Below are 17563 nucleotides of genomic sequence, written 5' to 3'. Positions count from 1 at the left end.
TGTGTTCAACTGTCAGCTTCTCTAAAAGTATGTCATAATATATCTGAACAGGTTAATCAGAAAATATCTGTACAACTCCCCACCCAGCACATTGTCCAGTAGCACTGAAGTTTAGAGCAGAATATTTACTCTTAATTCAGTCTAGCTGAGGATTAACTAGATCATACTGGTGTGTAGCACAGTTTCACATTATGTTATGCACCTAATCCATGAATTATCTAAGCAGCTGCTTCACATCCTAATTTCAAGCTAATTTTATGAATCAATTTAATGTAGAATTAGTTAGATTTACAAAAGCCTCCTTGATATTCCGGGGTGTTTTATAGACAGCTCTTCCAGAACTTACCTAACCTTCTCCAGTCTCCGAAACACTGGAAGGATCTCAGCCAATATTTCCGCTCCTTTGTTGCCGATTTTGTTTTGAAATAAACTGAAAATGCACGAAGAAGATCTGTAACTCCATAAATAATAAGCAAACGCCATCACCGAACAACTTGCCCAGTTTCCTCTGACAGCATCTACCAAACTCAGTGGCAGCAAACACTCACTGTCTTATCCATCCCAATGCTGAACAAAACCAAAATTTCACAGCCTCCTGCTCCATGGCATTGGGTTACAGCGATCAAATATTTCTACTGTCTACAACAGATAGAGGCACACTCACTGAACCTCTCAATGACAAACTTTGTAAAGACCTACAGTTTATATAACAGCTCACTGCTGCTTTCCTAAATATTCCAATTCAGTCATCCTGAACTGAATGTATTTGAAAGGCAGTGATGGTCTTTCAATATGGCAACTAATTTGCATTAAAACAGAACCCACAAAATAACCTGCTGCCGTGTCCTTGACCATGATATTTGAGGGAGGAATGTTGGTGATGAAAGTGATTTCCAAGATCTTCTGTAGTTAGTGGCGAGGGATTTTTAATAACTGAGTGATGAAAAGGAGAGAAATATTGCTTACTGTCCCATCTAAAACATGGCATCTTTGACAATGCAACTTAGTAATGAATCAGTTTAAATTGTAGGAGCTGGAGTGGGTTTCAAGCCTCCCCTCCCCAGGCCAAAACTGGAGGGCAGAGGTTCCACTCTCACCTTAAACCTGAGGGACAACTTTTTCATGCAGAGGGTGGTGCATGTATGGAATGAGCTGACAGAGAAAATGGTGGAGGCTGGTATAATTACAACATTTAAAAAGCATCTAGACGAGTACACGAATAGGAGGGGTTTAGAGGTAAATGGGCTAAATGCTGATAAATGGTCTGGATTAATTTAAGATATCTGATTGGCATGGATGAGTTGGACTGATTGGTCTGTTTCCGTGCTGTGTATCCCTATGACTCTATGACACAGAAAATTACAATTACTAACACATTAATGTGATGCACTGAATCATCAAACACTGTGATAAGAGAAAAAAAACATAGGTAGGCTCCTACTTTGGGCAGAATTGCAACTTAATTCAGTGTGTAATATTCCCCACAGCATAGAAATTAGAGACCTAACAAATGAAAGAATCTTTACACAGAGTATATTACAGGAGTGTACAAGGGATCTGCATGTTCTTCAAAATAATTCTTTCTTATCCATAATGAGGAGGCCATGGCTAGGCTCACTGCTTTATATTAATAAACCACAATACACATAGTGGAATTTTCAGAGGCCCCTGGATTTTTATTAGCTTTTGGAAATTGACTTTTGTGATTCTACCTTTTTCTTTATGAAAAACTAAACAAAACAGAACAGCTTTATCCATGGGAAGACACACTAAGAGCTCCTGCTACACATTTGCAGAAGGTATGCAGTAGGAGGTGTTTTACGGTACTCAGGCCTCCATCTGTAAGCACAATGCAGAACTATTAGAACTGCAAAACAAAACAAAACACTGTGGATGTTGGAGGTCAGAAACACAAACAGAAATTGCTGGAAAAGCTCAGCAGGTGTGGCAGAATCTGTGGAGAGAAAGCAGAGTTAACATTTCGGGTCCAGGGAACCTTCTTCAGACCAACTGGAACTGGCCTCTTTCAGAAAATAAATCACTTCAGGAAGCCACGCAGCGTCAAAGCAAAAGATCAGAAATAATTGTGGGCTGCCGTTAGGACGTGACCACCAGGTTGGCAGAAGGTAAACAACATGATTCTCAGTCTTTTTTTAGCTGAGCAATGTGTGTTTGTGACACAGGATACAAGCATGTGACAATCTCTCTCTCTCTCTCTCTCACACACACACACACACACACACACACACACACACACACACACACACACACACACACACACACACACACACACACACACACACACACACACACATACATACATCATGGAAAGGTATAAATGGGAGACTTACTGGAGCTCCAGTAGTTGTGGACACTGCTTAATTAAGGGTGCGAGACGAAGGAATTGGGGAGCCTCAATTCCACACTGGTATAAACTGAAAATTGGCAAAAGGACAAAGACATTTATTTACACTTGGGAACGTTACAGACAAACAATATAATGCTTTTCCATTAAACCTCTGCAGATTGACTACGGGTGCATTGAGTATAAAAATGACAATTGAAATCCTCGAAATATTGTTTGAATTCAAATAGCGCACTTTACAGTAAATCAAAAGGAATGGTCACCTGATCGATTGCAGAGAAGGATGCTGTGCTCCAGGGTCTGTTCTGGTGCTGAAAGGGATCAGAAAGATCTCAGGTCAGTTTTGGTTATTGTATATCCCTAGACAATAGATGCGCTGCAAATATATAACACTGGTGAGCCAAGTGTTTTTCCAGGCACAATGTGGTCCAGTAAAATGCAGACTGTATAACTGTACTGCCCTTAGTCTTGTGCTTCTTTCTCACCTGCATGCAACTGCATTCATCAGCTACACAAAACGGGGTTACGTTTCGGAGCTGTGAGGTCGATAAAATTATGAGAGGTACAGGCACCAGGAAAAAGATTGCCTGGTGACTTCAGATTGCATTTTGTTATGAACACAGTGCTGCCAGAGGTATCCAGAAGCCTGCAAACAGGGAACATCTCTCTCTCTATCACTCACCCTTCTCTGTGTGAGTGAAAAGACAAAAAAAGGGGTGTAACATTAAGTCACACAATAATAAATACATTTGTTAAAGAATGAGTTTGTTTACAATAAATTGAGTTATTTTGCTGTTAATGATAAAAGCTGGTATCAATTAATTTTGCTCTGAAAAGCAGTCCGTCAGGCAAAATGATCATCTTGGTGGCTTAATTGAATATTTACATATTTGTGGTGGCTTGTGGAATAGTCGTGCTCAATTATTGTTGTACTCTTCCCATTGGAGTCATGACAGTGCTAACAGTATGTAGCTAAAGATTGTCTGTCTGCTCTTAGCTTGAGCCTGATGTCTGACAAGAGACAATCATGTATTTTAAAAGTAATATAACTAGTTAAGTACTATGAAATAAATCTTCAATGTTTAATCAAGACCCATACTATCTTCTACCAATTCCATCATGTTGGCATCCTTACCCACTTGTATCAGTAGCTCTCCAAATATCAATAAGGAGGATTGCCAGCAGCAAATGTTGGCAGCATAGACAACTAGCACTATGAGTCAATACTTAGTTCATCCACAAGTGAGCAGTGTTGGGGAACTGTGATGGGAGAAGCTCCTTTTAGCAGTCATCGTGAATATGATAAAGTAGGTACACAATCAGATGCCGGTAAACTGACAGCACTTTTGTGGAGCCAGTTACAATAAGAATTGTTACAAACAACCAGCTTCAGTTCCTTTAAGGACTGTGGTCAGTCCGCTCAGTGGCATTTTTCATTGGGGTAGGCTTCTTCCAAAGGGCTGTGGTTGAAGACGGAAGGTCCACTGGCTGCATTACTTCATGACTGACACTCATTAAAATCAATCCTAGAATTAAAACTGATAATAAAAGGCTGGCCACGTGATTTGGTCTTTATTGTCGATTTTTGTAACTGATAAAGTTTATCCTGCACATGTTTCTCAGGATGCACGTCACTTTTTTTTCACAAACCATATCCCCATTTTGTTTGGCACTGGCACTAAAATTGTCATCAGGGTTTTGGCCAAACTGTATACAGACACATGTTTGTTTCAATGCTAAAAGCTCAGAGCAGATTACACATATGTATCTTCTTTCCCATCCTCGTTTCTCAATGCTGGGCTATGGTCTACCACTGGATAGGTCCATGCTTACGGCCAAGGTGTTTCAGTGCTATGCCACTGCCTTCTGCAGGCTGGGGGTTCAAGAAACTCCCCGTCTCTTACTGGCTGCTATCTGGTGCGTTGAGCAGGCTGGTAATCAACCTGCTTGGTCATATTACAAACACAACTTCCATTGGAGACAACTCCAGGTATGGGACAGAGAGAGCCTGGAGCTTCTGACGCAGGGGGAGGGGCATTATCACTGTTACCACCAGAATCGCATATTAAATTCAAACTGCAGCCCACCCTGGGAGACAATTCCTCATTGAATCCTGAAGACCAGAGGAATACTGAGAATAAAAGCAAGCTTCACCTGAGAGGGAACCCATAATAAATGGACGATCAAATATTGGACGTTGACAAGTACATTTAAAAAGTGAAATGAAAAGAACTATTCCACCTCTTAAAATACACAGTAAGCCAGCTTAAATCTCCTCAGAAGCAGATGATGTAAGATGCGTCTTTCTCACATTTAACTCTATTGTTCATTATGAGAAATGGGGAAGGAGATGACGTCAATTTGAGATGCAGGATAGTAATTAATGAATGTAATGCCAATTATGCACAACACCCGCCCCCACTCTGTGGCCCAGCAACAAGGGAAGACCCCAGGCCAAAGGTAAGTGAGGGGCGGCGGGGGTTGTGTAGTGACACTCACAGGGGAAGGGGATCAGCAGCAAAAGCAGGAGTTGGATCTCAGAGGGCCACTCAATTGTCAATGCCAGCTCCCTTCATCAGGCATCAAGTGCCTTTGAATGAGAGATTAACTCTTATCCTGCCTGGACAGTCTCCCACCCTGCCATGAGTCGAATGTCAATGGCATGTTAAGTGGCCTCAATTGCCCAGTCTTTTTGATAAACCTTATTATAAATAAAAATAAGATCATTTATGTTGGATTTTGTTTGATCATGGGATGCAGGTGTCACCGGCTGGACCCTCCCTATTCGCCCTCGTAAAGATGGTGGTGAGCTTCTTTCTTGACCTTTGCGGCCCTCGAGGTGTTGGTATACTAACAATTCTGTAGGAAGGGAGTTCCTGGATTTTTGTCCAACAACACTGAAGGAACTGTGATAAAGCTGAGGTCAGATTGCTGTTGGAGGGCAACTTGCAGGTGATGGTGTTCCTGTGCAAATCCATAAAGTCGTTTTAGGGGTGGTAATGTCCTGCTAGGTGAGCCTTTAGTGGGATACTGAAGTGAATCTTGTAAACGGTACACGCTGCTGCCACTGTACACCCATGACTGAAGGGAATATATGTTGATGGTGGTAGATAGGGGGCAAAACATGTGGGCTGCTTTGTCCCAAATGGTATCAAACTTCCTGAGTGTTGTTGGAACTGCTCTCATTCAGGGTAAGTGGGGCATTTCTATCACAGTTCTGACTTGTGTCTTATAGATGGTGGACAGGCTTCGGGGAGGCAGAAGTTAAGTTACCCAGTACAAAATTCCAAGCTTTTGACCTGCTTTTTGTACCCACCGTATTTTTATGGTTGTTTCAATTCAGCTTTCTGGTCAATGGTAACCCCCTGGTTGATAGTAGTGCGAATGATGTCATTAAACTTCACTTCCCACATGAATATCTTCACAAATCAGTGTTTTGCTCTCCTGTTCTTATCAAAATGGAAGAATTATTGTTTTGAAATGAAGTGCTTGGGGTGAAGGGCAAGTATCTTGAATAGTATGCTGCAAAATGACAATGACAGAGGTATTTTCCTGCTTCAACAATGTGGTCATGTCTTGTAATTCAGAGTCATTTTATTCTCCTTTAGATATATTTAAGTCTCCCAACCCATAGTTATTGGGAATTAGCTTTAGACAACAATTCTGAACTCCTTCCTACAGTAATGTTGGTGGGAGTGCAGGCATGATCAAAGATATTTGGTTATAAGTACCAGACTGAAAAGCAAAATCCTCATTTACTATCTCCAACAGTCAGGAAACATTTTTATCCCAACAGCATATGCAGTTATTGGCTTATATTTTAGGATGTTTTGAGTTTACATATTTCTGAGATCATATTGCAACAAACAGCAAAGAAACACAAATAATACAACTGCATGTTACAGATATGACTCTCACTTTTGAATCAACTCTCAGTCAATGTGGCGGAGCTCCATACCTGTTATAATCAGCAAGTCGCCAGCTACTGTCAACCAGCGTTATGGAAACTGTTCTGTTCTTCACACTGCAAAATAAGTTTTCATTGACATCAGCATCAATAATTGAGTCATTTCTTATTAAAGTTCCTATATAGGGCTCCTGAAATTTGAGACTGAAATGAAACTAGTGCCAATGGGAAGTCAGCCATATCGGGTAGTCTTAAGGTGATAGTTAGTTAGTGAACAAATAGCAGTAAACACCTGGGAACATCTCTTTCACTGACTTATCTTTCAATATCCTTTATAACCTCTACGTGATGTTATTGTCACCAGGGAAACACAGAATCACCACAATGGGAACGACAAATATCACATGGGCCTGACAGCAAAGGAGATTCCAATTGGCAACATTCTGTTCATAAACAGGTTGAATGGCCATCTCCTGGCAGGGTAAACATGATTAAACTATGAAGCCAAGCTGCCTTGGTTTGTATTTCGGAGAGAACAGGAGATTGAGGGTGTGATCTGACTGAAGTGTCCAAATTGCTAAAATGCTTTGATAAGTTGGATGTAGAGAAACTATTTTCTCTGGTGGGAAATCAATTACATTGGGCCATCTTAAAATTGGACTGGAGAATTTAGGAAGGAAATCAGAAAGCAATTTCTCACACAAAATTTATCAGAAATGTGCAAACTCGTCACTCAAAGGATTATAGATTTCAGGAGAATTTCCAGGCTGTGATTGATGGGTTTTTATTAGCCAAGGCTTTCAAAAGATTTGAAGCCAATACAGGGAAATGGAGTTGAGCTGCACATCAACCAGATTCTAACTGAATGGTGCAGTAAACCCAAGGGGCTGAACAGCATGGACCTGTCTCCAAGATCCTGGCCAGGTGAGCCGGCAGTGGAGGTCCTTGATTGGCCAATTGTCCAAAACCCCACAGTTTCCAAGAAAAAAACATCTGGACGGTAAAGAAAGACGGATGCTTTAGGCATTTTTAATGACAGTGCACACACAAGATGTTTTCCAAGGACAGCTGTTTGTGGTGAATCTGCCACTCAATGTGCACATGGTGGATCCCACATCAAGGCAATCACACACCCATGCTGTACAGGTGGTGATAGGATAAAGAAGTTTCAGACAGTTTAACTTTCTTTTATCTCTCATTTCAAGTTTCCTTAGATCACTAAGGAAACCTCAAGTGTCACAGACGGGTGAAACCAAACCATTTCCTAAATGCTGTGATCCATCTGTTGTCCAATGATACCATTCCTGGAAAAGGTGAGATTCTCCCGTCAAAGACTACACTTTCACGTTCTCCTTCACATTTGCAGTGTGGAAGTTCTCACTGCAGATTACATGGCTAGTAACTGTATAGTTACATCGGGAAGAGACAAGAGTGTCATTGCACTAACAGCCTATCCATTATGACCAAATCGGTCAGATTTTTTTAAAGTGAAGCCTAACATGGTCTTCAAGTCTTTCTTGTTACCTGAACTATTTAGTTTTTTTTTGGTGGGGGGGGTGCGGGGGAAGAAATAGTGTCAGCACAATTTACTAATACAGGGGTGCTTTTTGCAAAAAAACCTAAATATTTTGAAAGTCTAGATAAAGATATGCCTTATAGTGCAATCTAATGCAAGCTTGAGTAATATTGCGGTTGCTTTGGCCTTAAGCAATATTGTAAAACAGGCCAGTATTTGATCAGCTATACATTATAACATCCATCCTGATGTGATATCCAGTCAGGGGTGATATAAAATAGGTGGAAGATTCAATATTGTTCATTACACTTTTTGAGAAGCACAATTTGAATCTGAAAATTGAGACACTTTGGAACAGGGTTTCATTCATTTGCACCCCCCCTCCCCGCCCCCCAAAACTGACCATAAACTCTATTTGATCTGAATTGCTTACTCTGACAAGGTGAGGATGCGGTCCATTCATATAAAATTACCAGAGCTTTTTCTTCTCCCTTCTGGCCCTGTTTCTTTCCCTCTCCCAGGAGACCGAATGGCTATTGGGATGTAGGAAGTGGTCATGATTCTCCAGGCAACACAAGTGTGGGACATGCTTGACTGACTGCTTGGTCTTTCCCTATCTATGTGTGGAAACCTGATTTACAACCATCCTGACTTTGCACTGGGCTGGAATTTAACTTAACTTACATAAAAACCCAGTTGGTTATATGACATTAAAATTGGATCCATTTACTTTAATGGAAGCAATGCAAAACAGGGGCAAGGTGATGGGCATCCAAACTTAACTCCTTCATCTTGCCCAAGGGATTAAAGTTAAAAAGCAGGATTTAGAGATAATAGGAACTGCAGGTGCTGGAGAATCTGAGATAACAAGGTGTAGAGCTGGATGAACACAGCAGGCCAAGCAGGCCAATTCTTCATTTCTGAAGAAGGGACTAGGCCCAAAACACCAGCGTTCCTCCTCCTCTGATGTGCTTGGCCTGTTGTGTTCCTCCAGCTCCACACCTTGTTATCTAGGATTTAGGTATATAGGGTTCCATTTTCTAGCATTGTTCACTTCAATGCCAAGCAATAAATCTTAAACTTTAACACGCAAATAAATATTGATTTAATGACAATAACAAATTTAAACGAGGCAATTGATAGAATAGGCAGTTTCTTTTGACTCATTCTTACTGACCCAATGTCTGCAACGTTCAAATGGCTACAGGCACATTGCACAAGATCGGCAGCATTTTCACCATCTATCCACCACTCCTCAAACCTGAAAAACAAACCAAAATCTTCACCATATATCTGCCACTCTTGAAACCTGAAAAATCAAAATTAGCACTACTGACATCAATGTTTTAACTTCAATATTACAGATTCTTATGTGACCATAGGGTCATAGAGCTGTACAGTTCAGAAACAGACCCTTTGGTCCAACTCATCCGTGCCGACCAAATATCCTAAATTAATCCAGTCCCATTTGCCAGCATTTGGCCCCGATCCCTCTAAACCCTTCATATTGATATACCTATCAGATGCCTTTTAAATGTTGTAACTAAACCAGCCTCCACCACTTTCTCTTGCAGCTCATTCCATACACACCCCACCCTCTGTGTGAAAAAGTTGCCCTTTAGGTCCCTTTTAAATATTTTCTCTCTCTCCTTAACCCATGCCCTCTGGTTTTGGGCTCCCCCAAACCAGGGCTATTCACCCTGTCCAAGCCTCTCATGATTATATAAACTTCTATAAGGTCCCCTCACAGCCTCTGATGCTCCAGGGAATATAGCACCAGCCTCTTTCAGCCTCTCCCCATAGATCAAACCATAGCTCCATTCTTGTAAATCTTTTCTGAACCCTTTCAAGTTTCATAACATCCTTCCTACAGGAGGGAGAACAGAAAGAGGCAAGAAATTTTAGCCTCAGTCAACACTCAGAACCAAGGAGACAAAAAGCTGATGCCATCAGCTTGGATCGATTCTATACCTTGGCGTTTTTCTCAGAGGCAGGATGGATTGGAGAGGAGCAGAAGAGCTACACTTCAACAAGCTACAAATACCTGAATTTATAAGCTATTTGATCACATGAGATTGTCCAGTTGGGTTCTGCAGGCATCAGGGACCAGTTAGCTCCTGGTAGCAGCCTCTTGTTGACTGATCGGGTTTTGAGGGGGTTGCTGGAGCAGAGAGGGAGTGGGGCAGCATGCTTAAAGGTCCTCCCTGCCTCTCTGGATTTAGCTAAACAACAGCCACAGGCAGCCCTGTGGTGGCTTCTGCACCATAGCTCCTCTCCACTCCATCTAACCTACTCAGCCTATAAAGGTGACCCAGTTCCAAATGCCATTTTTGATTCTAGACTTGTTGTAGCTCCCCAGCTCTACCGACAGTGAGTTTTCCCTCTGGCTACTAATTGGTCAGTATGTGAAAAATCACACTCTGTTTCCCAAGGAGATGGACTTTCCCCCATTTGTACCTAATGGAAGGTGCCCACAGAGAAAATTATGCCCCTGGAGTCAATCTGGGGCCTTGAATTGAAATTCCTAAAGTCTTTGTTGAAAGTGACTGGTTTCTAAGTGGTGTAAAAAGAGCAAAGCAAGGTCCCCTTGATAATTCACAAGCAGGAGCCTTGAGAGTCCGGTGACAATTACCATAAGACAGAATTATTGACAGACATCAAAGCTGAAGTAGCAAAGACAGTGCAGTTTGGAATAGAAATAATTTAGAAAAAAGAACTTTACGTCATTCCTTTCACCTCCAGCAGCAACACTCTTACCTGACTGTTAATGCTTTTGGAAAATCCTGCAGCGACACCAACAGACTCTCCATAGCAGCAAGAGAAATTCCATTCCTCTGTAGGCTGGAAAAATATAAAACAACATTCCAAGTTTTATATTTCCCGGAAAGTGAAGGATTACTAACTGTCTAACAGCAGTGGGATCTACGTAACGAAGGTTTTCAGGAGTTGTGACAAAGTTTTGGAAGAACCAGGCATTTAGCCGGGCAGTGTCGTCCGCATCCCTCTCTCTAATCTACACCCCTCCCCCCCCCCCCCCCCCCCACATTGGGGTTAAACCCTGAGCAGATCTCACCCTCAGAGCTCTGCCTAATTGGAGGAGTGGTGGCCACTGCTGGCACTGCGCTGGGGCCCTTCACCAGGAATTGATGCTGGAATCCTGGGAAACAGGAAAGTGGGGCAGGCTGCAGGCTGTATGGAGTGGAGCCAGTGAGAGGGATGATGTGGTTCAAAGGGAAGGATTGTGACCAAAGACGGGAGCTTCCTTCAAGGATCCTCTTACCCATTGCCGGGCCCCTCAATCAGCACAGAATGCCTGAGAAGGTGGAACTCACCCCCTGTCCATCCCCTGCTCTGTGCAGCAGACAAGCCTTAAATAGGACTTGCTCTGTGGTCTGAGGCAGCTTTCTCAACCAGAACAGGGTGTGTAGTGGAATGAACTGCCAGAAGATGTGGTAGATGCAGGTACAGTTGCAATGTTTAAAAGACATTTGGACAGGTACATGAATAGAAAAGGTTTAGAGGGATATGGGCCACACACAGGCAAGTGGGGCTAGCTCAGTTTAGGAAACTGGGCATGTTAGACCAAAGGGTCTGCTTCCACACTGTATGACTCTGTGAGTTACATTGACCACTTATAAAGTTCTAGCTGTAGTGGGATAAAACCCTTAAGAGGCCAGTTATGAGCCTCAGTTGTCCTCAGAGGAGGGAGCACACACCCCTAGTGCCATCCCACCTATCAAACAGTCAGCGCCCCTGCCTTTAAGCTTGTCTCTGAGATGGACAGAAAACTTTGTCCATTGTTTTGTGGGTATCTATTTATAAAGCAGGTAAAGTTCCTTTTGGACATTTTCACCAGATGAATACAGTAGCTGCCACTTAATGACACAAATACATTCTGCTCTCCTCACTGCCTACCAGCAAACTCTGTCAAATTCTGTCCAAATGTCTCAACAGTGCTGCTGGCCAGGAAAATAGAGATGTTGGTCTGACAAGGACCCTCCTATTCCATTAATCAGATTTAATTAGGTATTCATGTGCTCTTACAGAGATTATACTGTGTGTCTGCTGCATTTGTATTTCACTCACTTGAGTTCCTTTAAGTGTTTGAGTTTGGTCACGACTTCCACCAGATTGCGTAGGCCCTCATCCCCCATCATATTGCAGGCCAGGCTACAAGGAAAATTAACAGAGATAATGGGAACTGCAGATGCTGGAGAATTCCAAGATAATAAAATGTGAGGCTGGATGAACACAGCAGGCCAAGCAGCATCTCAGGAGCACAAAAGCTGACGTTTCGGGCCTAGACCCTTCATCAGAGAGGGGGACGGGGAGAGGGAACTGGAATAAATAGGGAGAGAGGGGGAGGCGGACCGAAGATGGAGAGTAAAGAAGATAGGTGGAGAGAGTGTAGGTGGGGAGGTAGGGAGGGGATAGGTCAGTCCAGGGAAGACGGACAGGTCATGGAGGTTCAGTTTGACACTGTCTCAAGTAGCTCACCTTCATACATAAACATTTCCCAACAGCTAACAAACTGCCTTCCCAACTGCTCTTCTCGAATTACAGTTGAAATGGAGGCATGGCAAAATCTTTACTGAGTTCTGTGAATTCCAGGCTGCAAACCAGCACTCAAACAATATGGTATAGTCAAAGGAATATGCCTCATTAGATTTCACCGCACATGCAGACACAAGACGGACTGCATGTGGAGGTCATCCAAATCTTCAAAACAATGCAAGATAGAGCAGCAATTCCAGTCACCAAGTGAAATAAAAATAGTCAGGAAAAGCCTACTGAAACAAGTCCACTATGTGTGCTTTGGCTTTAGCTGTTATAACGTTCGAGGAACATGAATCCTGCTCTCATTTCCCCTGATTATTTTCAATTATCACAGAAAAGCAATGTACATCGCATGTTAAGTATCAGCCCAGCCAGGTCACCTCTTTTACGACAAAACAGTCCAATTTTTGATTACATTGTGAACTTCTCAACATTAGTATGGAGCTTAGACAGCCCAGTCTTCTGCTTGAATAATGTACAGGTAAATGTGCTGCGTTTAATTCTTTTGTGCCATTGAACAATATAACATCATATCCCATAAAACCAAGTTGAATAACACTATATAGAATCCCTCCACCACTAACCCTCAGTGGTAGCAGTATGAGCTATCTACAAGATGCACTTCAGAATTTCACCAAAGCTCCTTAGACTACACTTTTCAAACTCAAGATCACTGACACCTAGTAGAACAAGGGCAGCAGATACATAGGAACACTAACTCCTGAATGTAGTCCCCTCGTCCTCTACAAATCCACTCAACATCTTGACTTGGAAATATGTCCCCGTTCCTTCACTATGTAGAGAGAGTCCACATAGTGTCATTCAACCTGGATTTGCTTGTACAATCAAGGCACCCTTTATTATATTCCATAAAATTAGCTGAAGGCTGGTACTGATTTAGGGTCATTGCTGGGGCCATGTATGAAATGTTTGTAACTTCTTTAGTCACAGGAGAAGTCCCAGAGGACTGCAGAATAGCAAACACTGTTCCCTTGTTTAGTGGTGAGGAAATTATTGGAGAAGATTATTTTAGGGACTGGATTTACTCACATTTGGAAAATTATGGACTTATTAGGGATATACATCCTGGTTTTGTTCAAGGAAGGTCATGCCTCACAAATGTGATTGAGGTTTTTCAGGAAGCGACAATGAGGGCAGGCTAGCAAGATGGATAGAGAAATGGATTTGGTCATAGAAGAGACAGTAACAGTGGAAGGGTGCTTTTCTGACTGAAGATCTGCAACCAGCGGTGTTCCATAGAGATCAGTGCTGGGACCTCTGTTGTTTGTACATAAATGATTTGAAGGAGAATGTGGGTCATTAGTAAGTTTGTGGATGACACAAAGATGAGGGGAACTACAGACGTTGAGGAAGATTTTAAGAGCGTACGGCAGAATACGGATAGGCTTGAGGCTTGGATGGAAAAATGGCAGGTGGCGTTTAATCTAGACTCATCATTTTGGAACATCTAATGCAGGAAGGGAGTAAACAGTGAACGGTAGGACCCTTAGTTACATCAACATACAAAGATATCTAGGCATTCGAGCCCATATTCCTTGAAGGTGGCAACACAAGTGGATAAGATAATCAAGAAGGCATATGGCATGCTTGCCTTCATCAGTCGGGGAGTAGAGTGTAAACATTGCTAAGTCATTTTGCAGCTGTGTGGAACTTTAGTTAGGCTGCATTTGGAATATAGCATGCAGTTCTGGTTACCACACTACCAGAAGAATGGAGAAGTTTTGCAGAGGGTACAGAAATGATTTCCCAGGACGTTGCCTGGTTTGGAGGGTATTAGCTACAAGGAGAGACTGGTCAAACTTAGTTTGTTATCACTTGAACATCAAAGGATGAGGGACAACCTGATAGAAGCTTAGAAAATTATGAGAAGTATGGGATAGAATAGGTAGTCAGCGTCCTTTGCCCAGGGTGAAAATGTCAATTCCAGGGGACCTAAGTAAAAAGGGAAAAGTTTAAAGGAAATGTAAGGGGAATTTTTTTTTGTAAATGCCTGGAATGCCACAGGTAGTGGTGGAGATGGATATAATATCAATGTTTAACAGGCACTTTGACAGAGATATGAATGGGCGAGGGACTAGAGGGGATATGGACCATGTAGAGACCAAAGTCTTCTGGTTTAAAAAGGCATCTTATGGCAATGCAGTCTCGGTGGGCCGAAGGGCCTATTCCTGTGTTGTAATGCCCTTTGCTCTTTTTTCTTTAAGGTGATGGCTGCACGGTATTTTCGCTAAACTATTAAACCAGAAATCCAGGTAATGTTCTGGGCGTCTGGGTTCAACTCCTGCTATGGTGGGTGTTGGAATTTGAGATTAACTTAAAAATATAACTGGAACTAAGTGTCTAATGATTACCAGGAAACCATTGCTGATTGTCAGGGAAAGCCCATCTGGGAAGGAAATGTTATCGTTGCCTGATTGAGCTTACATGTGACTCCAGACCCACCGTAACATAGTTGGTATGGGCAATGAATGCTGGCCTGGCTAGCATGACACATACATGAGCAATTTAAAAGAAAAGGTCACTTCCTGAAGCAACAACTGTGGTTATTTTAATCAACCTGTTTGGATGTGTTACAGCATATTTCTGGGACTTACAGGACTTCCACATCATGTTAGAGCAAAACTGTACTTACTTCAGTTCCATCAGATGGGTGCACCGTTCAATAATGGAGAAGAATTTGAACAGGTCTCTCTCTTTAAATTTACATTCCTTCACACTGTGAACAACCCATGAGGAAGAGAAATGCAACATGTCATCATTATAAAAATAGTTCATCATAATATGAAACATAATGAAGTACTGAAACAAAGAGCTGCAGCACATTATTTTTTAAAAAGTATCAAGTTACAAACTAAACAAAGCAGCAAAGATAACAATCAAAAATAGGAACTGAAAGTGGGCAAACAAAACTCAGTAAGTCGAAACATAAGGGTTTGAATATTATGGGTAAAATGAAATAGACAAAAACAAATGGAAAGTAATGAAATTTAATCATTTCAAACCCTCAGATAAAGTTAATGCCTTGTTATGAGCTTGCACTCAAATTCACATCTTTAGTGTTTTGGTCGGATCACAGAATGTTCATAGAGTTTCAAAATGGCATCTGCTGCACATGTTTCTGGACACCACGTTGCTGAAGGGGCTAGCATCCGTGAAGTGACCAGTGGAGGAAATTATGCAGAGCCAAACAAACCTGTCCAGTCCACTGATGTTAAGAGGGATCTTATAGGTCAGTCATATGCACCAACTTTTGTCACAAACATTTTAATACACTCACATAGATGCAAATAAATATAAATCAAATGTTTACGCTCATCTAATAAACACCAGCCACCAAGGAAATAAAGTGCTCACAATGCTCAAGAAAGGTTGCAGTCTATTTTTTTGGTCTCTCTTCTTTACCAACAAATGCACCAAGTTTAAGAGATGTCACCCTCATGCAATTTGGATTTATAAAGAACAAACATGAAATGACACTTTACTTTAAAATAAAAAGATCGGGTGAGCTTTACCAGCAATACACAAGGAGCTACAAGAATGCCTGAGATAACCTCCATGGCTGGACACGTCTTGGCAAATGTATTAAAAAATGCAAACAACATTTATGGACATATCCTTCGGAAATCATTAAAATGCTAAAGACTCTTCCTGTAGTTAGTGGCTGCAACTTCTCCAAATAATTTAAGAAACTGGTTTCCATAAGCTGCTGCAGACTTTCCATATACAGTGATGAAATCCAGACCCTAAGTGTGAAAAGGCTCGATTTGATCACAACGGTGTGCGAATGGGTGATACTCACACCTCATAGCTTGACAATTGCCTGGCCTGAATGGAAACCATGTGTGAAATTCTCTGCGCCTGCCTGGAGTTTTCAGAAAGCCAGCTGGGGAACTCATTTGGGTCGCAGTTTCTGATGGGGAAGTTGAGGATTTGCTATTAAATTTTCAGAATCTCATAGACAGAGCTGGCTTTCCCAGCTCTCATTGGTAGCCTATCATGAATATAGTCATTAATACCCATCCTGCTGGGATTACATTCATGGACGTGACCTTGCTAGACATAAATGGGAAACGCGTGTTCACAAACATATCGGTGTGTGTATATACAGAGCCAGCCAGGATAAACTGCTTTCTCACACTGTGGCATGAATGTGTATAGCGTTGGGGTGAAGCTTCTCCATATTGATCAGTTCATGAAAAGCCACATGCAGTTGGCCTTGTTGTGGGTAAACGCTTATAGTGTTAGGGCTAAAGCCTGGCCAGGCCAACAAGCCTGCCCCAGTGAGGCAGCCACATTAGCTGACACCATAAGCCTGCGATAAGGGCAAGCAAAGTGGAACTCACAAGGCTAACTTTTATGGATGTGTACTTGTCCCATGCAAGCCTTTGCCGAAAAGCTATGTACACAATCTCCTGGTTATGATGAATGCTGGCACGTGAGCAGCTGAGTTTTATAGCTCCTTTTATATCTTAAGTGTGTACCCTGACAGACAGAACAGTGATGTCCATATTGTTGTAGCTGCAATGTCATGCCATTGAGGCAGATGATGAAAATGCCTGGCATTTAACCACTTGTGCAATGGTCCTCTGCAACTGCAAATTTGCAATGTCAATTCACGTTCGTAGGAGCAGGAAGCATTGAACAGATAGTGGTAGATATGCTGACAGATTATTCATCTTGTTGTAGCACTTAAATGTCTCCACTGAAATGGGATTTCAGAATTTCTGGAGTGTGGAACTCAGTGTGTGGAGATTAGACCAGGAGAGAGCAGGTGTGATCTCTGTATTTATTCAGGATATTCAAAGTTCCCTTTCACAGAGTTAACATGCCTCCATGGATATAGTTGCAGTATACCTAGGAGGTGTGAGTGTGAGATCCTTGGTGAGATGACAATGGCTAGGTGCCCTTTGGGACAGCTGACTGAGAAGAAGATAGTGTGTTACAAGTCCATAAACCTAGCGGAAGTGTTCAGCTTGTCAAGTGCTTCTAACAAGTGTCAACTTGTCAAAAAGTTCAAGAAGTCTTGAAACATGTTCCTGTTGACCAAAAACAGAACTGGCCCAGCAATGTAATAATTGTAGGTACAAGAGCAGTTCAGAGACTGGGACTCCCATGATGAGTTACTCACACCCTGACTCCTCAAAACCTGCCCAAGATATGTGGTAGAATCCTCCTCACTTGCCTGGATAAGTGCAGC

General features: G+C 42.1%; 1 protein-coding gene across 1 annotated transcript in view; it reads right to left on the bottom strand.

The window, feature by feature from the left end:
* The window catches only part of nlrc5 (NLR family, CARD domain containing 5), a 154917-nt gene that overhangs the window by 41232 nt on the left and 96122 nt on the right, over positions 1-17563 (bottom strand). Inside the window, exons 32-39 of the mRNA XM_059651545.1 lie at positions 14999-15082; positions 11875-11958; positions 10546-10629; positions 8966-9049; positions 6324-6389; positions 2629-2676; positions 2352-2435; positions 347-430 (exon numbers count right to left, since the gene is read on the bottom strand). Of these exons, the coding sequence (XP_059507528.1) occupies positions 347-430; positions 2352-2435; positions 2629-2676; positions 6324-6389; positions 8966-9049; positions 10546-10629; positions 11875-11958; positions 14999-15082 (618 nt within the window). The remainder of the gene's footprint in view (positions 1-346; positions 431-2351; positions 2436-2628; positions 2677-6323; positions 6390-8965; positions 9050-10545; positions 10630-11874; positions 11959-14998; positions 15083-17563) is intronic.

Source organism: Stegostoma tigrinum, chromosome 16, assembly GCF_030684315.1.
Source record: "Stegostoma tigrinum isolate sSteTig4 chromosome 16, sSteTig4.hap1, whole genome shotgun sequence".
NCBI lineage: Eukaryota > Metazoa > Chordata > Chondrichthyes > Orectolobiformes > Stegostomatidae > Stegostoma > Stegostoma tigrinum.
The sequence above is the reverse complement of the archived record's forward strand: the minus strand, read 5'-3'. Positions and strand labels throughout refer to the sequence as shown.